We start from the raw sequence: 24,308 nt of genomic DNA on the forward strand, positions 1-24,308 counted from the left end.
AAAAAATTTGTAGCTTTTCATAAGAAGAGTAAATTTCTCCAAAAACAAAAAAATTTGTAGCTTTTCATTAGAAGAGTGATTGTCTACCATATAGGATGCTAAAACTAAAATTTGAGTTGGTTATGTAGGCTTTGGAGATGAATTCCTTCATTATTTTTAGACATAATTGCCTTTTTTTTGGGAGGTAATTTGCAAAAAATTACATGCTAAGCACTCAAAGACCGATCTCAATTGTCAAACAAGAATAAGGATTAAAAAACTTGAAGATCCAACGAAAATAGATACAAGGGTATCTTGGGAATTTTTGAAATTAGAGTGGTATATTGGGAATTTCCTCAAATTAGAGGGGTATTTTGGTAATTTTCCCTCGATTATAAGATATGCCCAATATGATTGTGGCAAAGGAAGCTTTGGCCGCCGCCGAGAGGCCAGCAGTGATGCAGCAGGCGTTCGTGACTGCCAACCACTATGGCGCGCGCCCCTACTTGGAAGACTTCTACACGACAGGCGTGATCCTCAACAAGATGGCGTTTTTTGGAGTTTTCTATGGGCATGGTGGCACAGGGGTCCGTCTTTTTTGCATATTTCTGAATGTAAGTTGTGGCCGAGTTCTGTGCCCACAACCTCCTTTCAGAGACCCAAGCTCGGGTACTCGAAGCTGCTGGAGATCTGCACAAAGGCCTCCATGCCTCTTTCCTGCAGATGGACGAGTGCCTTCGGCCTCAATATGAGCCAGCAACAGGACTATCTGGGGTCCAGCTGGGCGAGGGTGAGGATGAGGACGAGGATGAGGAATGCCCACCTTGCCCTGGGAGCACAGCCGTCGTGGCTGTGGTAGACTATGACAACCAGAGGCTGGTGGTTGCAAATGTTGGCGATTCTCGCGTCGTCTTGTCCAGGAATGGACGAGCTATTGATCTTTCACTGCCTCAGGAGCCCGAGGATGCCGGCGAGAGGGTCAGGATTGAAGCTGCGGGGGCCAAGATCTTGCCCAACGGCTACATCTCCACACCTGATGAAGCATCCACATTGGGCATGTCGAGATCCATCGGAGACTTTGAGTTCAAGATGGACTCGACCCGCAGTCCAGAGCAGCAGGCGGTCATTGCAATCCCGGAGATTAAGAAGGAGAAGCTGACAGGGCAGGAGGAGTTTCTACTTCTCACATCGGACGGCATTTGGATGCCCAGCCAGGAAATTGTGGACTTTGTGATGAGGCAGTGGAGACAGGGTCTTTCTTTGCCTCTGATGTGCGACCAGCTGATGGATCGAGCTGATGCCAATGACAACATGACTGTCCTTATTGTGCCACTGTGACAGTGATGCTATACCAAACCTAGAAAGTGTAGTTATCAAGTTGCAACTTGGACATGATACGACCTCAACGAGCCTCTCCACCTTGCTTGGAAGCTGTGCGAATAATACTGTCCATGACGCACAATTCCCTTAGAGATTTTGAGCGTTCAGTGAACTAATTGCTTCCCCTAGACAAAGCTACGATCAATATCTAGAAGGCTTCACTGCCAACTATGTTTGGATATCAAGTTTGTTTTCAACCTTCATTTGCACACATATGTAGTAAAAGCTAGACAATAGGACAAGGGATGGCTTTTGTTTCTTATGACTTTCAGAGAGTCAATGTGCAAACTCTACTCTCACTCACCTAGTCTTGGCACAATCCAACTTCTTCATAATTATTGCAACATTTTCATAGTATGAACTGAAAAGAAACTGGTGTTTTGCTTTCATTTGTGATTCTTTAAAGGTGAGATTTTTGACGTGCAAACTTGCTCAAGCAAACACATTACTCATAACATTCGCACTTTATACTAAAATGAAATGAATATTTGTTTTAAGTTTAATCGGGTGAAAGCATGATTGGGTGGACACCAAAAGTTGTGTCCAGGACATAGCTATTTGGCAAATTAATAACATAGTTATGTTTGACAGAGATAGGAGAACCCAAGGCGTGTGATATATCATTGGATAGCTCTTGAAGAGGAGAATCTAAATATATGATTGGTGACAAATTTAGAACCAACTAGCAAAAAATTTACTGGGCCCTACACTTTGAAACAACAGCTATTGAAAGTTCAATAGCTTTCAACCCATAAAAGTGTACCACCCACTCATGCTTTGACTCAATCATAACATGAAAAAAGCCTCTCATAGAATCTTCCGTGCTCATCTTGATATATCTCTTTATTAGAAAAAATTTGTGGAGAAATATACCAATAGTATCACAGGAAACATGAATTGCTGTGACAAGGCTGACTAGCACTAATAGTTTTTTTGTTTGGTATATTCAACCAGAATAAGAGAAACACATAGGATCTTTTTTCTGTGAGGGGCATTGGGGATTTGACATTACGAATGCCTTCTTGCGAGGCTAACAACAGGGCCACATGCCGAGTAACTCTTAGCAACTTGCATGTATTTGTTTGCAACACTTCATTTGTCATTGACACGGGATGTGTTGAATTACAGCATGAAATAACAATTGCTAGACACACAATCTCCCCACTCGCGAGGAGAATATGCGTGAAGAATATAAGTCGGCACAACTCAATTTTTGCTGATTTTTTGGCATTTACCCAATGACATGTTACAAGGAATAATTTTACAGTTCAAGCTACTCGCGTGCGGGATTGAAAAGACCCTCTATCTCTTCTAGAGACCGACCTTTTGTTTCAATGACAAAGGCATTGCTGAAGGCCACTGAAAGTAATGAAACAACACCAAAGCTTGCATATACAGTTGAAAGTCCAAAGTGCTCCACAAATTCTAGGAAGAAGAGACCAATCACAAAATTGCAGACCTGTATATGGATTTATGTAAGTAGCAAAAAAAATTCTAGTAAATCACACAAATTACGTCATGAAGCACATAGGACTGAAGCGAAGAGTTAATTACCCAATGCACGCAGAGGCTAACAGCCATCGTCTTGGCACGCGCTTGAGTGCTGGTAAGCTCCGGAATTATCAAAGCTGTGACTGGGCCAGCACCTAAAGCAAATGTGTACACATACCTGCACAGTATTTAGTTGATTATCATTTCAATGTATGGATCTAAAGGTTCTATGAAAAAATTCAATAAAAATGTTACCACACATGCTGACAAGATCCAATACTACTGCATTAAAAAGAGTGAAAAGTTAAATACGCATCCATAGTAGCAGGGATAAACTATGTTGGTAGCTTAACAGAAAGTCTCGTGTTAAAATCGTGGCAGGTACTTAAACTGAACACTTGGCTGCCACAAACTAGTTATCCATGTGGTAACTTTTCTGACACCTCTAGCTTCAGATTGCTTTTTCCAAGCCGGTTCCCTTTGCTGTGGTTTGAACACTAGCTACCACAAACCAGTTATCCATGTGGTAACTTTTCTGACACCTCTACCTTCAGATTGATTTTTCCAAGCCGGTTCCCTTTGCTATGGTTCCGCTAGATAGTAGATAGGGACAGTGGGAAGTGTCACAAAAGATGAAGCATGCTCCTAACTCTGGCAAGATAATTTCACTTTTTGTCCAATAGCACACCAAATGCAGACTCCTCTCTTTTTCCTTGTGAGAAGCAGTCATTGTTAGCTCACGGGCTCTCTTCCTTGTGATTGACAGCCATCATTAGTTCACCGTCTCTAGGGCAACAGGTTTTTGTACCTCCTCCTGGGCTGCTTTTACAACTTTATCTGGTAGTTGGATCTAAGGCATAATTGGCTTGTGTGCAATGGGTTTACCAAATTCAAAACATATGCATGTATGAAAGTCCGAACCCACTACTCGAATAGGCTGCCAATGAGCTTGGTTATCATGCTATCATGTAGTTTTGTAATACAAAAAATGGAAAAATCTCAGTTTACCTGAGACCTCAAAGACTCTCCTTTGGCTTTCTTTTTAGCAGACTTCATCACTTGACCTTTGGAGTTTGCAGAGAAGAAAAAATATAGAAAAGACAATGCAACAAGGACTAAGTGAGCACCAAAGTGGGTTTACCTCTCTTCCCCTTTATATAGATGGAAGGGGTGCCCCAAGAGGTTAGGTTGTGGATCCGTCATCATCTTCTTTCATGGAGTGCAGGGGTGGCTCCAACTCATTTACACACATACAAAAACGCACCCTAAGAGTGGGGGTGTATACGCCATCAGACGGTACACCACCCTCACCCAACACAACACCGAGGCTATAGCCAATCTCTGTGATATGCAGATGTAACTCTGGAAATAGGCCTAGAAATCTCGTTGAAGGCCCTAAAACAAACATTGACAATGGGCCACACCCGTAAAGATCCCCAAACCATGGCCGGAGAATGGAACCAAGTGACCCCCCGCATGTGTCCTTGATCCTTCATAGCTGACAGTGATGACGTCATAGTCAAAAGGGACCACGTCCCTGCCAGCTGGGCACCTCTATCACCCTCTCTGTCAATGTAATCAGACACCTCATCAACATACATACCAAATAGAGTAGGAGACAATGGGCAACCCTGTTTCACCCCGATAGTGGAGTGAACTAAGTCAGATATCCCCTCTGGGGTGCGTACATGTCCCATCACTGATCTGTATAAAGCCATAATCCCCCAAATCAACACTGTGGGCACCCCCATCTCCTGCAGTCTGCGCATCAGTCGAGCTCTCGGTACCATGTCAAATGCTTTGCGGAAATCCACAAAGCTACAATAAATCCGTCTCCCATGTGACCTGCCCTCCTCAATGATAGCTCTGAGTGTCAGAATATGGTCAAGAGTGGAGAAACCCCTCCTGAAACCTGCCTGTCCCTTTGCCCGTACACCCTCACCCTCTGCCCAGTTACTCAACTGCTCCTCAATAATGGATGCATACAATCGTGCTAGTGTGTGTCCAACCATAATAGTGCCACACTCATTCAACCACTACTGGCACTCTCATCGACCGAGCATTGGAGCTACAGAGATACAGACGACCGCGACTGAGGAGAGGAGCTACACAGCATCGACGGAGACTACAACAGAAGATTCGAGCCATACTCTCTCGACATCCAGAGTGCAGATGAGGATGGATCCTCACCATTTCTTCCATCTTTGTTTCACACACTGTTACATCCAGTTTACCGGGTACCTATTGTATCAGCTGCTACACCCACGTAGTTTTAGATTGTAGTAGTAGTAGTAGTATTTTGTTCCACTTCTAGTTCTTTTCTAGTTCTTTTGTACCCGGACATGGTATTAGATTCACTATTTTGTAACTGATTGGTCTCATAGGTCATTTTGGCCTTTTGAAGACGTTAATATAACATTTCATTTCATTTCATTTCTCTCTAATAAAAATGGTAATAAAAAGAGGAAAACGGTATAACCTTTCTATCACCCAAGTGAGGTAGATTGGTTATGTCATTTCCCTCTTGAATAACAGGTCTTGAGTTCAACTCTCCTCGTCGGATAGATCTTTAAGGTCTCTTGGGATAGTTTCCTATGACGTTAAAACAATCTTCTTCTCGGGTGTGTGTGTGGGTGTGTGCTAATAAAAAGAGGAAAATGGTATTACCTTTCTATCACCGACTGTGGTAGATTGGTTATGCCATTTCCCTCTTGAATAATAGGTCTTGAGTTCGACTCTCCTCGTTGGATAGATCTTTAAGGTCTCTTGGGATAGTTTCCTACGATGTTAAAACAATCTTCTTCTTCTTCTTCTTCTTCTCTCATGGAGCACCTCGTAACCTTGCAACGCATGCGACCTGGTGAGACTTGACCTTGCGTATAGTATTGGGCGCCCCCCCCCCCCCCGCCCCGCACCTCCCCTGGAACACCTCGTAACCTTGCACCGCATGTGAGTTGGTGAGACTAGGCCCTATGTATAGTATCCGACTCTCTCTCTCTCTCTCTCTCTCTCTCTCTCTCTCTCTCTGTGGTTACATTCAGCCACGCACCAGGCCCGTGGAAGATTGCTTCGCACGTTGCCGAACCACATTTCCAAGGATTTCTTTGCTTGATTAGGGCATAAACTACTACAACTAACTCTCTCTCTCTCTCTCTCTCTCTCTCTCTCTCTCTCTCTCCATAGCCTCCATGACGAGCGAAGCAGATGTGACGGATTTCAGGGTTAGGGTTTCTAAGTCAAGTTCATCGATGCATCAGATCAATGCGTTCGATTGGCCCGCCCCAGACTCATTTCCCCTAGGAAGGTGATCCATGCCAATCTCTTGGGCAAAGCCGGAATCCTCTATGCCATGATCTATTCTCTTTTTGTGGTTTTTGCATCTGAATGCCATCTACATGGTGCTAGGACATTAGAGTGACCTTCGGGTCTTGAACTAATTTGACTCAGTTTTGCAGATATCAGTCGAAGGGCCTAGAACCCGGAAGAAGAAGAAAAACCAACTTATAAAGTCTGCCAAGGAGCCTACAATAATAAAAGGCACACACACACACACACACACACACACACACACTGCATAAAAGACTAATGATGTGGCAGCTGTGCGGATGTCCGCAATTTGCACTGATTGATGACGTGGCATTGCTGTACGGATTTCCGTTTTTTGCACTGGCAGCCATGGACAGATTTGAGTGCCACCTTGTTGGTGGAGATGCTTTTAGGATTAAGTGCTTTTGGACCTGATGCTTTTGGGGCTCTGCTTTTGGCATCCCTTGTACTATGCATGAGTGTCCCAAGGGCCACTTCTAGAAAGGATCTGGACACACAATCTCGGAGAGAGTCGGACCTTTGGGAGTTGTACCTTGCCAACTATAATAATAAAAAAATACCGAAAAGGGCGCCAGTCTTTGGGGCTAGTGCGTCTTGACTCAGAACTCCACCAAGTCGTGTCGTCCACTCTCTCCCTTCCCTTCACAGTTATCCCATTGTTTGAAGTACTAAAAGTGTTTTCAAGTATGTAGATTACAGTTATCTCCGTGTTTCCATCCCCTTGTCGGAAGTAATTATAGTGGTATAAGAGCACAGCTTGCTCCCTTGCCCTCTACAAATCGGCGGAGCACGATCTTGTCGACATGAGCGGAGCACCGAGAGAGATCACACTGCCGAAGGAGGAAATCCACCTGGCCCATCCACTCAGAGGCACCCTGATGAGATACATGCCCAACACTTGGTACGACAATTGGTCTATTCATCTGAACAACAAAAATAGAGACTGACGGATGACAGGATTGACTTGGAAGCTTTGCACAACCACTCAAGCACCTTGAATCCCCTTGATAACCATGTTATGCCATTCTCAAGTGACCCGATTAATTCTTCACGGCAGAGCTCTGGAGATGTCTTCTCAATTTCTGGGAGGCATTTTCAAGAATATGGCTTCAGGAGAACAACCCGATGTGGCTTCCGAAGTACCACTACCGTTGCCCCTTGCACCTCCGCCCTATGTCTCATCACCACCTACTACACCCTCCTATTTATCAAATGGGCACCGTCACCATTACTATTATTACTCAACACCTCTAGTGGAAAATTCGAGTCCAAATCCCTGTAAGGAAAAATGTTTCACCTTCTCACGCATCCAAGATTCCCACAACGCTCTCAAGTTCTTGAAACAGTTTGACGTCCTTTTCAATAACGGAAATTTTACAGAAGAATCCAAGTTGCTACGAGTCACCTCTTTTCTCAAAGATAGTGCTTTGACATGGTGGGCTGCTCTAACCAAGAAACCTGGCAGTCGGAAGACTTGGCATGACTTTAAGCTCTCTTTCTACCCAAGCTTCCTTGATGAGACCTTTGAAGTGGACATAATTGTAGCTTGGTCTGGCCTCACGATGTATCCCTCGGACACTCTTCCAACTTACAACGAAAGATTTTGGGATACCTATCTGCCAATTTCCACCTTTCGAGACATTATTTTTGTAGAACAGATTCGGTAACTTATGTCCCATGCAAGAGTAGGATATCACATTATGAAGAAAGAACTAGTATTTACGGACGTTACCGCTCCTTCTCAGAAGAGAACCCCAAAGTTCATGATCCTCCACCCAATATACTCCACAACCCCAAACTAGTACCGTCTCCAACACCTCTACTTGACGGCTAACTCCGGAATGGCACAATACCGATCAAAAGGAAGGTGTTACAAATGCGGCCTTTGCAGCCATGTTGCCTAGGACTGCCCGGAAAACCTCGATAGCAAAAGATCCATCCCATATGAAATCACAGAAAACAAGAAATCCCGACCCTCAGTTGGATAGGTGTTCCTACCATCGACAAATCCAATGCACCATGCAAAGCTATGGAAAAGGTTAAAGATCAAGATGCCCTTATCCTCTTTGATTCAGGTTCCATGCAAAATTTCATCTCCTTAGAATTACCCGCAAGATTAGGTATTGAGGAATATGCCAAGGGGATGCAAATTGAAGCACAAATGGCTAACGGGACTTACAAATCATCGACACCATTGTTTGGATCACTTCGACTTAAGTTCAGACGTTTGCAGATCCGGGTGACTTGTACATTATGGATTTGCGAGGATGTGATGTTCTATTGGGCATGCCTTGGTTCTACAAGTATCATGGCCAATTAGACACAAGAGAACGAACGATCCAATTGAAGCACAATAACAAAGAGTTGGCGTTGGATTGTAGCACTTAAGGAACGACGGCAAGCTAAGAATCACGAATCGAAGAAAAGACATATGAATTTGGTAATTTCTGTATGAATTTATGATGAATAAATATTATGATTATGACTAAGATTAAGATTATGATCTTGGGTGAGTACACGACACTACAAGCAGGATTCAATGACCTTTTATAAGCATTGACTAAGACTATGATCTTGCCTGTGTGATCGACACCACAAGCAGGATTCAATGACCTTTTCAACGCATTGGTTAAGAAACTAGCCATAAGATTGATTTTCAGACGCACCAGAGGTGTTTGCTGCTAGCTTCTATGTGTGCATAGCCATCATGACACAAGGATGCATGACTGAATGATCAATTGTGAGATTTTACGTCGCATGAATGTTGGAAGTGTGAACATTCTCTTGTATCCGGCAATCGAGAACGATTGCTTTGATTTTAGAAGGCAGTATGTGACGGGTTTCAGGGTTAGGGTTTTGCGTCGAGGTCATAAACGCATCAGATCAATGCGTTTGATTTTAGAAGGTGGTATGTGACGGGTTTAGAGGTTAGGGTTTTTGCGTCGAGGTCATAAGCGCATTGGATCAATCTGTTCGATTGGCCCGCCCCAGAATCACTTCCCCTAGGAAGGTGGTCCATGCCTATCTCTTAGTCAAAGCCCGAAACCTCTGTGCCGTGATCAGTTCTCTCTAGGTGGTTTTGCATCTGAATGTCACTACATGGTGCTATGACATCCAAGTGACCTTCGAGTCTTCAACTAATTTTACTGAGTTTTGCCGGAACCAACTGAACTGCCTAAAAAAACAAGAAGAAGAAGAGAAGAAGAAATAAAGAATAACCAACTTGTAAAGTCTGTCGAGGAGCCTAAAATAATAAAAGGCACACACATAAAGACTACGTAAAAGATTGATGATGTGGCGACTGTATGGATGTACGCAATTTTCCTTGAGGGGTGAGGTGGCACTGCTATACATACGGCATACGGATTTCTGCTTTTTGCGCTGGCAATCATGGGCAGATTTGAGCGCAAGCTTTTTGATGGAGATTCTTTTAGGATTAAGTGCTTTTGGACCAGATGCTTTTGGGGCCATGCTTTTGGCATCCCTTCTACTGTTTATAAGTGCCCCAGGGGCCACTCCTAGGGAGGATTTGGACGTAGAGCCTTGGAGAGAGTCCGACTCTCGAAAGTTGTATCTTGCGAACTATATTAATAAAGAAATACCAAAAGGGGCACTAGTCTTTGGGGCAAGTGCGTCTTGATCGGAACTCCGCTGAGTTGTGTCGTCCACTCTCTTCCTTCCCTTCACAGTTATCCAAGTGTTTGAAGTACTAAAAGTGTTGTCAAGTGTGTAGATTACAGTTAACTCTTATTTCTATTGGATTCCTCACCGGAAGTGATTACAACACCTTCCCTGTGGCAAGAAAACTCTCCACCTTTGCAGCCACCAACAAGCGCCTCTCCACATTCGAGATGGAGATGAAAGAATGAAGGAAGGAGAAAGCAACTTTATTGAAAGAATAGTTGAAGGATTGAGAGAAAAGGAATAAGGAGAGAGATACAATGAAGGAAGAGATGGATATACTCAAAGTGGAGATTGCCTACCTTTTGAGAATGTCCATCAAGTGATAGGCGAACAAAGAAGACATCAAGGAAGAGCTTACAAAGGCAATCACGGAGACAATTGAGGACAAGATGGAGGCCACCAAAGAAGGATGGGTGGATGTAGTGAAGTGGAACATCAAGAAAGAAATCAAGTAGGCAGCGGAGGAAGAGGCTAACGTGGATACCACAAAGAAGAAATCACTCCTCGTACACAGCACCCTTGAAGAGGAGGAGATACGACACGCTCGCCAACTCAACATAATAGTAACCGGCATAGCGGAGAAGAGAGAGTCCATACGCATCATGGATGGTAGAGAACTATGTACCAAACTTGGGTACAAAGAAGAAGAGACACCCCTTTTCAACAAGATTTGGAGAGCCGGCAAAGACCTAATGAGACGAAGGGCCAGGACCTCTTTCATTAGAAAGAGTGATTCTATGAGAACCCCCTGATTCTATGTGATTCTATGAGAACCCCCTACTCATAGATTACACAAGAGCATATTATATACATCGCCCTATGTTACTTTGCACCCACAAGCTCTACATTCGCTACCATTGACCAGGAGGATGGTGGAGGGAGGGAATCACCGTACACATGTTTGATGGAAAGAATTATGGACTATTCTACACATAAGGAAGTTTTCCTCATGGGAGACTTCAATGCACCGACATGCCAGCTATCCAACTTTACTTTTGTACCCGACTTTATTTTCTCCGGCCTCGATATATTTACACGTCAAAATTCCAGGAAGACGTCTACACCATAGTTACATGGGACGGCGGGTCGGGGTCGGGAACGGGGTCGGGACGGCAAAAGTCAGGAAACGGGGACGGGGGTCGGAACGGCAAAAAAAAAAAGAGAGTTTTTTTGGCATTTTTTGACCTACACACATAGAGCATCACTTTGACCATAAATTTACACTAAATAGACCAAAGAACATGAGTCATATAGGCTGAAATGTGCTAATAAAACATCGATGATCGATGAATACAAAATGAGAAGTGCATGCCACAAGGGCTCAAGAGTCAAAAAGCCTAAAGGACTTAGGACAAGCCTGAGGCCTCAAGGATAACAAAAAGTACAAAGGGCTATGTAGTAGGTAGAGTCGTAGACTCGAGAGTCCAGTGATCAATGATCATCAAACTCAAGAAGTGCTCGCCTGCTGAATCTCCACATCGTCGTCGTAGTCGAGGTCGTCGTAGTCGAGGTCGTCGTAGTCGAGGTTGGCTTGAGATGACATGATGGTGGAGAGACTCGAGAGAGTAGAGCTTAGAAGTTAGAAGGGTTAGAGGAGAGCTTGTGTGGAGAGAGAGTAAAGGAGAGCTTCAAAGTGGGAAGAAGAGGGAGAGGAGAGCTTCAAAGTTCAAACTTGAGCCTTGAGCTTGAGGGAAATGGAATGAGCTTGAGCTTTGAGCTTGAGGGAAATGGAATGAGCATTGAGCATTGAGACTATGAGTATTAAGAGGCCCAAGGGAGCCTTTTATAGCCTCCCAAGGGCCAAGGCTTAAAAAATATGGCAGTTGGGGCTGCACAGAGCCATTGCAAACGGTCAAAAACGGCCATTGTTTTGAATCCGACCCCGGCCGACCCCTGCCGTCCCTGTCTGGTCCGTCCGACCCCGGTCCGGCCCCGGCCGTCCCCCCTGCGACCCGCCCGTCCGGCCCGTTTTCCGTCCGTCCCTCGGCGTTCCCAGCCGTTCCCGGCCCGGTTACGGCCGTTCCCCGGCCCTAGGGCCCGTCCCCCCCGTCCCCTGTAGCTATGGTCTACACTCCACAAGCAGCGTGTGCGGGCGATGTGGTTAAGGCACATGGCTCTCATCCCCCGAGTTGTGGGTTCAATCCTCAAAGGTGAGAAGGGGGGGCCAAGGGGGGTGAAGTAAACTCGGGTACCTGAGTTTACTTTTTTCCTGAGTTTACCAAGATCTATAGTGCTCAATCATCCCACCATAGTCTGTAGAGCCCATCTACATACTATGAGCCCACAGAGCTCTTGGGAAGACTACAAAGTAGGCGCTCAGACGACAGATGAAGGCTGAGCTTTCGAGGAGGCAGAGGAGCCTGAGCTTTACCACCTATTCATGCCTAAAGATAGTGCAACAGCATGGTAGGCTTTCAAAGAGCTTGGCACAACCACACCCATTGAGAACCCATAAGCATGCCATGATTATTCAACGAGGTTGAATGAGATCCTTGGGCAGCCTCCGATCCCAAAGCTACTCAATCCATGACATACCATCTCCGATTTCTTCATGGTAACACGAGCTATGTGCCAACTCTAACACTGCACATCTACTAGCCACACACGACTTACAGAGTCAGCACCTCATTTACATAGCCGACACCATGGACCCATTAGTTGCACAGATCTTCAACAGGGCTATGGCGGACGGCTTCCCACAAGAGTGGACTAGAAACACTATTGCACCTATCCACAAGTCTCGCGACACCCTCGACCCAAGGAATTATAGGATCATCATGATTGGCCACACCATGGCCAAACTCTATGGAGCAATACTTCAGGCAGAGCTTAGCTCATATGCAGAGAGAGAGGCACTCCAGTCTCAGAGTCCCCTACCAAGCAAGTTTGAGTAGAGACTTCTCTACTAGAGATCACATCTTCATTTTGCGTTGCCTCATTGATGGGGCAAAAGCACGGAAAAAGAAACTACATTGCCGCTTTGTGAACTTCCACAAAGCATCTAATACAGTTCCACGTGAGGCTTTTTCAGCGCCTCTAGAGCTTGGGTGTACCTTCACAGATGGCATTAGCCATATATACTTTATATGAGCACGTAACAAGGAGAGTACGATGCCCCGGAGGCTTATCAGACCCTACTGGTGTGAAGCAAGGATGCCCACCCTCTCTGACCCTCTTTGGGAACTACATTGATGAGATCTCAGATTACATATTGCGAGCTGAGAGGAACACTGTATTAAGATAGCTATGGGAGCTCTACATCAGAGGGACATGGACCGTGCCTAAATAGCCTCTTCCCCTAAAGAAGATGTATTACGGTGAACACTTTTTGACCATGCTAGATGAGGGGTTCATCTAGAGACCACGCTTACATGGGCACATACATGCCACATAGCTCACTAGTGGCGATTGGTCAGCTCTGAGTATCATCACACCGGCTAGAGATAGAGAAGGAAGAGCTGCTCATACCTCTCGAGCTAAGAGGTTCTACTAGCTTTGCAACTGAGGACGAGGAGCACTATGCTTGCCAATGTAGAGCATATGAGAGTATCAGAGACAGATATGAGTCTCTTTTCATAGGACAGCCTACCCTACGACAGATCTGGAGTCTAGAAATTAGTGCTAGTTTGGCCATTTTCTAGTGGAGATACATAAACATAGAAAGCGATTGTTGGCACATGTAGCAGCAGTAGAGGGAGGCAGATAGTCACAACTTACAAACTTTTTTCATAGGACCACAACCCTACCGCCACCAGTAGAGGGGTCACCCTACAAAAAGTTGAGACGGTCAGAGCTAGGAGATGCCCCCAAGCTCCAAGATATGGAGCTCTGAGACTCCATCACATATAGACCTTGGAGATCCAGACTCGTCACCACCAGCCAGCCCAACAGAGATTTTCTCAGATGCTTGAGTGATTTACTCAGATGCTCGCGCACCCAACACGATCATACGCGCAGCCCTTAAAGCACACCCACCCACGTACCAAATCTTACACCCCTAGTTTGACATAGGATGGAGCTAGTCAGCTTGATGTACTTCATGATTGTAATTCCCTGAGCATATAGATGTATACCCATACCCCTAGATACGTATACACACGCCGACACTGTTGCACAAAAGAAGAAAAAAGAACAGGGGATGGGGGGAGACGACACCAGAGAAGATGCAATCAACACTTCCTTCTTTCCAAAGTTGGTGGAGCATACACAAAAGGCTCTCTTAGAGCTCTGTCTCCTTCTCTGTTCTGCCCGCAGCTCCAAAAAACAGTAGGGCATGAAAACTTAAAAAACTCCCAATTGGTGCGGAGTCTGCATTTGTGTGTGAGACGCAAAAATGCCCAAAACGGCCTTTTCCTTGAAAAAGAATTTTATAGAATAGCACTTTTTCGGCCTCCCTCATGCACTAGAGTTGTCTCTCACCCACTTTCCTCTCTATCAACATGGTCTCCAGTTATCCAACTTGCCTTGCATGGTTTAAGAGGCTTTTCACATAAAAACTTTTTTTTCCAAGCATCGAATCCCTACACTTGGCTTACATAATCGTACAAATCTACACATCCTGGACCTCGTTGCCTGCCTAGGTCTTTATACCTGCTCTAACGAAGGGAACTGCATAGACATGGGGGTCTACTATGTTGTCACACATAATCGTACAAATCTACACATCCTGGACCTCGTTGCCTACCTAGGTCTTTATACCTCCTCTAACGAAGGGAACTGCATAGACATGGGGGTCTACTATGTTGTCACGCATAGAAGCACTTGCAACGTGGTTACAATTCAAGAAAATTTTTCACATCAACTTGGATATCAGATGAATATGAAAGAGATGTCATCATGGCTTGGCATCACTTGAGAATGACTAAGAAAGATAACATTGGATGACTACTGCCAGAGGTTTTGGGATAGTTATTTGCCAGAGAAACCAGATTGAGCAGTTTTGTTGTGGTTTGCCAAAAGAGCTTCGAGACTATTGTCAGAACCAAAAGTCTGACTCCATTCAAAGACTCATGGGACATGATAGGCAACGATTGGGAACTCATGCCAACTCATTGACTTACCCAAGAGCATGCCAGCTCATTGGGACATCATAGTACCTACCTCAACAAGGCAAGAGTCTACCTTTGAAAAGAATGAATTAGGGGAACCGGATGACAGCTCATCACAAGATTCTGAAAAAAACCAGATGGTAGCACATTCGAAGGTTCCGACGAACTAAGGGAACGAGCTGCAAGTTCATCAGAGGATTTCGGAGAAAGGGGTCTTATGGTTCTGATGATTGAAACTGACATGCCAACAGACAAGGGAACCTAGCGAAGCTACCCACAGGTCCCAGGGCACAAGGAAAGAAAGGAAAAGGGAATCAGCTGGCACTTCAGAGAATTCCCCAGACCCAAGATAAGATTTTTAAAGCGGATCAGTATATGAGAGATTTGAACACTGCATAAGGTTCACGAGGCTCTTGAGAAGTCTCAAGCACGTTCTACATTGACACAACTTACAGTTAAGGAAGATGATTGGGTGCTCTTACGGCCTGAGAAGGCACACCTAAGGAAACGAAAGGGAAAGGAGCAGCTTTTCCAAAGCTAAGAACGCGGTACTATGGCCCTTTCCTGATTCAAGAGAAGCTAAATAATGTATCCTTCAAACTGAAGTTGCCAGATGCTTGGAAGATTCACAATGCTTTTCATGTGAGTCTCTCAAAACCTTTCAAGGTGAGGTGCTAGTAGAAAGGGAGCCTAAGGAGCAACCTGAAGTAGAAGAGAGCGAGGAGATTCTCGTTCCGGAATAGATATGGCTCACAAGGAAAGGAAAGAGAAAGATAAAGTGGATGGCGGTTCTTACTCAAGAACTACTTGGCATTGAATGCGAAGTGGATGGAGGAAGACCTAGCAGATACTCCTTAGATATTGGAACTTTACCTTGAGGCTTCAAGTCTAGCTTTGACTACTCTGAGAGTCCTCGAAGATCGGGAGGGTTGAATCTGGTGCAGACGGGACTGCACAAGAGGAGAATCACTCCGCTCCTTTGTCATATTTACCCAACTCGAATAAAGCTATTGATTTCCCTTTGGATTTCACGGATATTGATGGGCTGATAGTATTCTGCTGGAATACTTTATGAAAGAAGTACTTCGACATGGGAATTCTCGAAAATAAATATGATTTATGTGTGCTCACTCATGTGATTCTGTTGAGTGCACGTTTGAAAGACGAAATGACTGCACCATTTCGGTCTTGAGATTCTATGGACATGATCGCAATAAGAATTAGTTAATCACATACGGTCAGGACATTGTAGAGTATACAGATGCACACTTTACCTTGGGGTTGTCTTCACTGGGCCGAGGTTTTCTTTGGGGAGAGCAGCAGAGACTAGATTGACTAGAGCTTATGCAGCCTTGGGAGGCTTTGGAGAGGAATTGTTCGCAGGTTCAGTTTCAGGAACCTCGGAGAACTTTAGTAGCCTCAGCTATGTTGTATGGGGTGCAGATATGGGGATCTTTTGTAGCCCAGGCTGATTGGAGACGTATGGAGAGGCCCTTGGTATCTATGATCTCTCGATTGATTAGAGCCAAGGTCTCCAAACCCCACGCTATCATTCGAGCAGAGCTAGCTGCCCCTCCTATGGAGATTGAGGCGCTTACCAAGTCAGTCTCCTTGGTGCACAGCTTGTGGGATACTACTAGAGATAGATATGCTAGACTGGCCCTTGAGTCTTCCAAATAGTTAGCTCTTCAGGGGGACACTTCATGCTGGTATGCACAAATGACATCATGGTTTTAGATGCATGGTTTCACCATGGACAGGCTGCCCCCTTTCCAGTACTCTCTTCAGACACCCTCAATGTTTCTTACACGGGTGGAGATTACTAGACTCATTCATCAGGACCTGATCCAGCCAGATACCTGGAGGACATGGATAGAGCTGCCATAGGAGTTGGGCACGAAGATGGCTTTCTATAGAGAGCATCTTCTCCAACTCACAGGAGATGGGTTTGTGATTCGACCCAGCTAAATGGACACACATATGTCCTCATGGTTTACGGTGTGCCATTGGTCAGGTACGCACATCCTCACATCAGCTGAGATTGAGACTGGTAGATTCAGAGGGATACGAGCAGACAGCAGGATATGCCGCTTATGCCAGCGAGAGCCAGAGACAAAGCTACATTACATATGTCATTGCACAGTGTCTTATGAGATTCGGGGCTGTTTCCACTGCTTATTTAGAGAGGGTTTCGCTCCTTTCTCTAGGGTCATGAGTTATGAGGATCAGAGATGTCTTGGGCTATATCTATTTGAGTTACACAAATATAGAGACACTTTGCTGGGGAGACCGAGACAGTCCCAGAGCCAAAGATAGAGCTACATTACATATGTCATTGCATAGTGTCTTATGAGATTCGGGGTTGTTTCACTGCTTATTTAGAGAGGGTTCCGCTCCTTTCTCAAGGGTCATGAGTTATGAGGATCAGAGATGTCTTGGGCTATATCTATTTGAGTTACACAGATATAGAGACACTTTACTGGGGAGACCGAGACAGTCCCAGAGACAGATTACAGATCTCTTTTACACTAGATATGGGACAGCCAGAGGAGCAGCCATCATTGCAGAGCTCGGCCGACACTCATTCGACCACTACCGGCACTCTCATCGACCGAGCACTGGAGCCACGGAGATCCAGATGGCCACGATTGAGGAGAGGGGCTACACAGCATCGACGGAGAATAGAGCAGAGGATTCGAGCCATACTCTCTAGACATCCAGAGTGCAGATGAGGATGGATTCTAGTAGTAGTAGTATTTTTGTTCTAGTTCTTTTGTACCCAGACATGGTATCAGATTCACTATTTATTAACAAATTGGTCTCATAGGTCATTTTGGCCTTTTGAAGACATTAATAAACATTTCATTTCCTCTCTCTCTCTCTCTCTCTCTCTCTCTCTCTCTCTCTCTCTCATGCACATATGCACCCCTGCACGTGCATGTGCACGCACACAATGTGTAACTGATTCAAGCCAAATTCTTCCAGCATACAAACTCATGCTAAGGTTCATCATCATGAAAAACAGACTCGATGTGTAACTGCTTCTAAGCAAATTCTTCACACACGAAATCATGCTCAGACTTATCATCTATACCTTGAACCAAAAACTGCTAAAAATATGTTATGAAGATCAATTCAAAAAAGAAGAATCCACAGATTATGTAGACAACTTACAACAATGTTCCTGAAATGGCTAGAGAATGAGACAGTTGTTCTCCAACATTGTGGTCAAGCGAGATGAATAGAATAGCCATTGCAACAGCCTACAACATACACCAGTATTCTTGACATTACTTGTTCATGCAAGTAGCAAGATCTACCAACAAATAATCTCTTACAGCCTAAAACTTATTGGCCTTTCCTTTCACCTCATGAATAACGAAAATACTTGCAAGGGATGTTTTTAAGATGTGACACTTAACCCAAAAACATTTCAATATGAAAAATATTTCTGCAAATTATGTATTTCTCTGAGTAGAACCTCCTTGACATATTCTTAACATTGCTCTCCACATCAGCATAAGACAATCCCATACTCCCATGCATCGTGTTTTAGTTTTGGAGACAAATATGCGTTCAGAATGCATACCAATCTATCAATATTGGCTACTTATGGAACATTTAAGATTTACAGCATCTTCAGTCATGTGAAGCAAAGAATGCAATAATTGCTGGTAGCCCCTAGGTTATTCTACAAAATGCACCCCAACTTGTTCACATTGCTTAATTGAAGGCCAATTTATTTGTTGCAGACAGGTTAGAAAATCTCGATGCCATGAAATGGTAAGTTCCATTCCGTATGGCAGTCTTAAAGACAAGAACATTACCATTCCTGTGTAGCTTCCCATGAGACAATTACGCCGTCCTTGTCGATCCATCAAATATAATGCGCTTAGTGCACCTGAGGTAAATTTCAATAAATTGCAGAATTGCAAATTCATGTGCTCTGATTCTACTTCAGATGAACCACCCACTACATGCTTCCAAGAGTAACAAGCAGTGAGCAGAATTACCCAGGAGGTTTGCCAATGCAACAATTGCACTAGCAGACATACTGTTCGTTATCCCTGCATCTCGGAATGTCAACGAAGAAAAGTACAGAACACCATTGATGCCTGCAAATTGCTGAAGAGCAAAGAGAGCACTTCCAATTGCAGGAGCTGCTTCAGAAGATCACTATGTTACTAATGAGATATGACTAATTGTTTGGTGGTTAAGAGCAGAACTGTGATGAAAGCATGAAAAAAGGATAAGTTACACATACAAACAATATATTGGTATGCGACCTCACAGTGTAAATTCACTTCTCACTGATTCCATTGGTGCATGAGGACAACATAACCGGCGGTGGCTTAATCTTGTGCATGAGGTTGCCAATACTGTATTCATTATAGTTTGTCTTCCCATCACCAGTACAAATCAAAATTTATTGAACATGAAATTGATTGGTGCAGCTTTAGGGTTAAAGTTTACAGTTCACAAAGAAAATTATTCTCTTATTGAGCATAGCTACCTGTATAATATCTTTTGGATAGTAGTTCCGGCCATGAAATTTCAGTTGTGGATTCCATTGATTTTGCCGCATTTTTCAGTTCCTCCATTGCTGTCTCTACATTCGAATCTCCCCAAAGGTTCCTGATGATATCTTCTGCCTCCCCCCATCTTCCAACCTAACAGCAGATTTTCAGTTGTAAATCTCTGTTCTGATGATTGCATCATGATGGGAAGAGTAGGAATGTGATCTACCTTACTGAGCCAGCGTGGACTTTCCACTGCAAATTGCATACCTAAAATCAAAAGTATACCAGGTAGTATGGCAATCCAAAACAGAGTTCGCCACCTGGGAAAACCGGCACAAATTCAAAATCTCTCTCTCTCTCTCTCTCTCTCTCTCTCTCTAATCAACTGAGCTGGGGAGATCGAGACACCCATGACTGCGGAGGACTACACAGCATCGACGGAGGCTGCATCAGAGGATTTGGATCACTTTGGCCCGACATGCACGACTACTGACCATGGAGGAGATTGATGAGATCCGCCAACGACCGATGCTGGATCTCTTGTGATCTAGCTATCCTAGCTAGCTGCTTAGTTCACACCTAGCAGTTTAGGATTCCATAGTATCTTATTTTGTCATTTTGTCATCTTGTTACTCTGACTTTGTATCGGATCCACCACATTGTAACTTTCAGGACTCATAGGTCACTTTGGCCTTTTGAAGACATTAATATAACATTTCATTTTCATTCTCTCTCTCTCTCTCTCTCTCTCTCTCTCTCTCTTTGACTAAGACACTGCATGGGGCTGCATCAGTGGCATACCCACACACTCAGCCGGGCAAGAGACGACATTCTGGGAGCATGCCCCAGAATAGTTGGTATGATGAGGAGTGCAGAGAGATGAGAGCCCAGCTTCATAGGGATCTTCTTTTAGGAGTCATCACTTACAGACAGTCTCGGATTGCTTTCCGCTTGTGCGACGGAAGAAACGAGCTTACCTAGCTCAGATGGAGCGAGCCTTATATCAGATGTTCTTGAGTAGGGACTTAGGAGAGGCATGGCAACTCTTCTATGAGCACTCCCCTCCCCCAATGATTACTTCACCTGATGTGTGGGGCCAATATGCGACATCATTATATACGGTTCCTGGACAGGAACCCCTTCCAGACCCTACCAAGTCTTGCCCAGCTACGAGCGCTTTCTTTACATCTGAGATGGTACAAAGGGCCATCGATAGGATGAGGACCGGGAAGGCATACGATCATGACAGTCTAGTAGCGGAGCACTTTATACATGCCAGGGATATGCTGATGGAGGTTCTCGCAGTGTTGTTCAATCGTGCCATGTGTGAGGGATTACCTAAGACTTGGAGGTTGTCTAATATTGTGCCCATCTTCAAGGCCGGTGACCCTACAGAGCCTGGGAACTACCGCACTATTATGGTTGGACACACATTGGCACGGTTGTATGCATCTATTCTGGAGCAACACTTGAGTAATTGGGCAGAGGGCGAGGGTGTACGAGCAAAGGGTCAGGCCGGCTTCAGGAGGGGTTTGTTTCTCCACTCTTGATCATATTCTGACACTCAGGGCCATCATTGAGGAGGGCATAGCACATGGGAGACGGATCTATTGTAGCTTTTTCGCAAAGCATTTGACATGGTACCAAGAGCTCGATTGATGCGCATACTACAGGAGATGGGGGTGCCCATAGAGGTGATTTGGGGCATTATGGCTTTGTACAGATCAGTGATGGGACATGTACGCACTCCGGAAGGGGTATCTGATTTAGTTCACTCTACTATTGGAGTGAAATAGGGCTGCCCATTGTCTCCTATTCTATTTGGTATGTATGTTGATGAGGTGTCTGATTACATTGACAGAGAGGGTGATAGGGGTGCCCAGCTGGTACGGACGTGGATCCCATTGTTGCTATATGCTGATGATATTGTGCTAATATTTGACTCACCAGAAGGTATGCAACGACATTTGGATGCACTACGCAGTTTTGCAGAGGATAGTGGATTGTGTGTAAACCTAGGTAAAACCAAGGTTATGGTGTTTAACACCACACCGCAATGGGTCAGGAGATCAGTACCTACTTTCAAATATGGTCAGGAGATTGTGGAGTATACAGATGCATACACTTACCTGGGGGTAGTCTTTACTGGGCCGAGATTTTCTTTTGAGAAGAGCAGCAGAGACTAGACTAACTAGAGCTGGTGCGGCTCTGGGAGGAATGGAGAGGATGTGTTCGCAGGTTCAGTTCCAGGAACCTAGGACAAAGTTATGGCTCTTTGATACTTTGATTGCCTCTACTATGTTATACGGGGTGCAGGTTTGGGGACCTTCTGTAGGCCAGGATGGTTGGAGGCGTATGGAGAAGCCCCTGGTATCTATGATCTCTCGGTTGATTAGAGCCAAGGCTTCCGTACCGCATGATATCATTCGAGCGGAATTAGCTGCCCCCCCTATGGAGATTGAGGCGCTTACCAGATCAGTCTCCTTTGTACACAGCCTGTGGGATACTACCAAAGATAGATATGCCAGGGTGGCTCTAGAGTCCTCCATACAATTAGCTCTTCATGGGGATACATCATGCTGGTATGCACAGATGGCATCATGGTTTCAGACACAGGGTTTCACCATGGACAGGTTGCCTCCTTTTCAATACTCTCTACAGGCACCCTGTTGGGTTAAAGGCCCAAATGGCCCCCTTTAATGTATATTTTAAAGGTTACTAACCTTTGGCCAAGTTCACATTGAACTCGGCCACTAACTTATAAATTGGTCCTATACTTTTAATAAAGGGAACAAGTGAGTAAATTAACTCACTTATCATTTCCCCTCATCTCATGTGTAGCGTGCCCCCTCTCTTTTGCTAGCGCCTCCTCTCTTGTTGGTCTTCGCCTCCCTTCTCTGCACACACACTACACTTCCTCGCGTGCTCTTTCACTTGCACACACCGCCGCGCGCTCATCAACTAGTATTAGATCCCGATTAGGGTTTGCCCCCAAACCTGCAAACGCTGAATTTCAGCCAAGAAGGTCAACTTTCACACGAGATTTTGCAATTTCGTCGCCAAAGGACTCGTCCCCGGACACTAGAGAGCACCCGGCAACCAAAATTGACCTAAAACAGGCTGAAATTAGGTCAAAAACAAGAAATTACAAGTTATGACAACAAAATACAGGTTTTGCAAATGATGTATTAACGTGTGGGAATACTTTTGCTAAGTTTCCGCTACCCGAAAACCTTGAAATTGCCGAAAAACAAGCCCTAAAACAGGCGTTTTAAGCAAACTTTAGATTTACGCATGTTTTTGCAAGTGTTTTTATGGTGCGATTACATTGGGGAAAGTGTAAATTGATGCAATCTATGCACATATGACAAATTTTGGCTATGTATGACCATTTGTGGCTCAATTTCATGCAATTTTGATGCTACAAATTGGGGCTTTTGCGCTTACATGCTTCTAAAGGCTGTGTATTAGCCTTATGTATGTCTTCTGAGGCTAAAAACAACTAAATTTGTTGTTTTCGAGCACAAATTCGCTCGTTGAAATTTCCTACACATAAATTTCAGAAATTGAATTTTGTGCCCAAATCGACCTATTTTGCCCCAAATTGCTCCTCTGACCATTTGGAGCTGTAGTGCACATCTCTGTGAGGCTATACTCCGATTTTTGCTCATTTTGCCCAAAAATTCAACGTATTATCCCTCTTATTTCGTGCAACTATGGCCTCATCTTCTTCGGATATGAAGAACCTCTTCAAGATTAGGAGGTTCGATGGAACAGGTTTTGATCTTTGGAAAGACAGGATTCAGGGAATCCTATTTCTTAAGGATTGCGAAGGGGCACTTGAACAGGTGAAGCCACAGAATATGACAGATGAAGCATGGGTTAGCATGAACAGGAAAGCCGTTACATACATTAAAATGGCCATGACAGATGAGACCGTCATTGATGTGAAAGGTCTCACGACCGCTTTTGATGTGTGGGAGAAGTTAAAGGGAATGTATGAAAATACAACGCCTGTCAACCAGGTGCACTTGATGCGAAAGCTTGTTGGCATGCAACTAGATGAGTCCAAGAGCGCGGCAAAGCACTTGTCATTGTTCGCAGGTACTTTGTCGCAGTTACAGGATTCTGGCTTATGACCTTACCTGAGTCATGGGTAACATTGGTGGTTTCGTTGTCCAATAACCCCAATTTGACCTTTGATGGTGTTAGGGGTTCTATCTTGAATGAAGAAATCAGGAGGAAAGCAAGTGGAGAGGGAGGCAGCTCTGCCAACATGGTTAGAGGCAGGACAGAAAAGAAGAATGCTTATGCACAAAGGAGTAAGAATAAGAGTAAAGAAAGGAGAAATGCAAGCAAAGGCAAGGGTGATGTGACTTGCTATCAATGTGGCAGGAAAGGTCACAAGAAACCCGATTGCAGGTACTATAAAACTGAGTTAAAAAGGAAAAAGAATGGCGGAGACAAAAAGAAAGGGAAGAAGGAAGTCAAGGCAGATGCACAGGATAGCTCAAAGGACAAAGAGAAGGCCAATGTGGCTTCTAGTGTCGTGATTGAGGAGCTGTCAGATGTAGAGGACATCTTGTGTGCCACTTTGTCAAATGATGATGCTTATGACTTTGATGCCTCTCTTACTGTTCATTCACAGGACATGCAGATCACCAAGAGTGATCTTATTGATGCTTTGTTGACTGTCAATGATGCATTGTCTCAGACTTGGATTGTTGATTCCGGTGCTTCATTTCATGTGACTCCTATCAAGGAGTGTTTCTCTACTTTTGATGCGGGCAAGCGTGGCCATGTATACCTTGGAAACAATCATGCATGTTCCAATGAGGGTATTGGCACTGTGCATCTCTCCATAGATGGCACAAATGAG

General features: G+C 44.5%; 2 protein-coding genes across 2 annotated transcripts in view; one reads left to right on the forward strand and one right to left on the reverse strand.

The window, feature by feature from the left end:
* Nucleotides 1–435: 435 nt before the first annotated feature.
* LOC147465392 (putative protein phosphatase 2C 58) lies at nucleotides 436–1,683 on the forward strand. The gene has a single exon (XM_086511625.1). It carries the CDS (start codon nucleotides 703–705, stop codon nucleotides 1,315–1,317), a length of 615 nt encoding a protein of 204 aa, XP_086367751.1. The 5' UTR covers nucleotides 436–702; the 3' UTR covers nucleotides 1,318–1,683.
* A 592-nt stretch (nucleotides 1,684–2,275) lies between these two features.
* Nucleotides 2,276–24,308, reverse strand: part of LOC147465393 (putative plastidic glucose transporter 1) — a 74,193-nt gene continuing 52,160 nt past the window's right edge. The window contains exons 3-9 of the mRNA XM_086519886.1: nucleotides 19,656–19,749; nucleotides 19,423–19,579; nucleotides 18,923–19,069; nucleotides 18,737–18,810; nucleotides 18,084–18,172; nucleotides 2,914–3,028; nucleotides 2,276–2,818 (exon numbers count right to left, since the gene is read on the reverse strand). Of these exons, the coding sequence (XP_086376012.1) occupies nucleotides 2,633–2,818; nucleotides 2,914–3,028; nucleotides 18,084–18,172; nucleotides 18,737–18,810; nucleotides 18,923–19,069; nucleotides 19,423–19,579; nucleotides 19,656–19,749 (862 nt within the window). The 3' untranslated portion in view covers nucleotides 2,276–2,632. The remainder of the gene's footprint in view (nucleotides 2,819–2,913; nucleotides 3,029–18,083; nucleotides 18,173–18,736; nucleotides 18,811–18,922; nucleotides 19,070–19,422; nucleotides 19,580–19,655; nucleotides 19,750–24,308) is intronic.

This window comes from Adiantum capillus-veneris, chromosome 1, assembly GCF_014529385.1.
Source record: "Adiantum capillus-veneris isolate H3 chromosome 1, ASM1452938v2, whole genome shotgun sequence".
Taxonomy (NCBI): Eukaryota; Viridiplantae; Streptophyta; class Polypodiopsida; order Polypodiales; family Pteridaceae; genus Adiantum; species Adiantum capillus-veneris.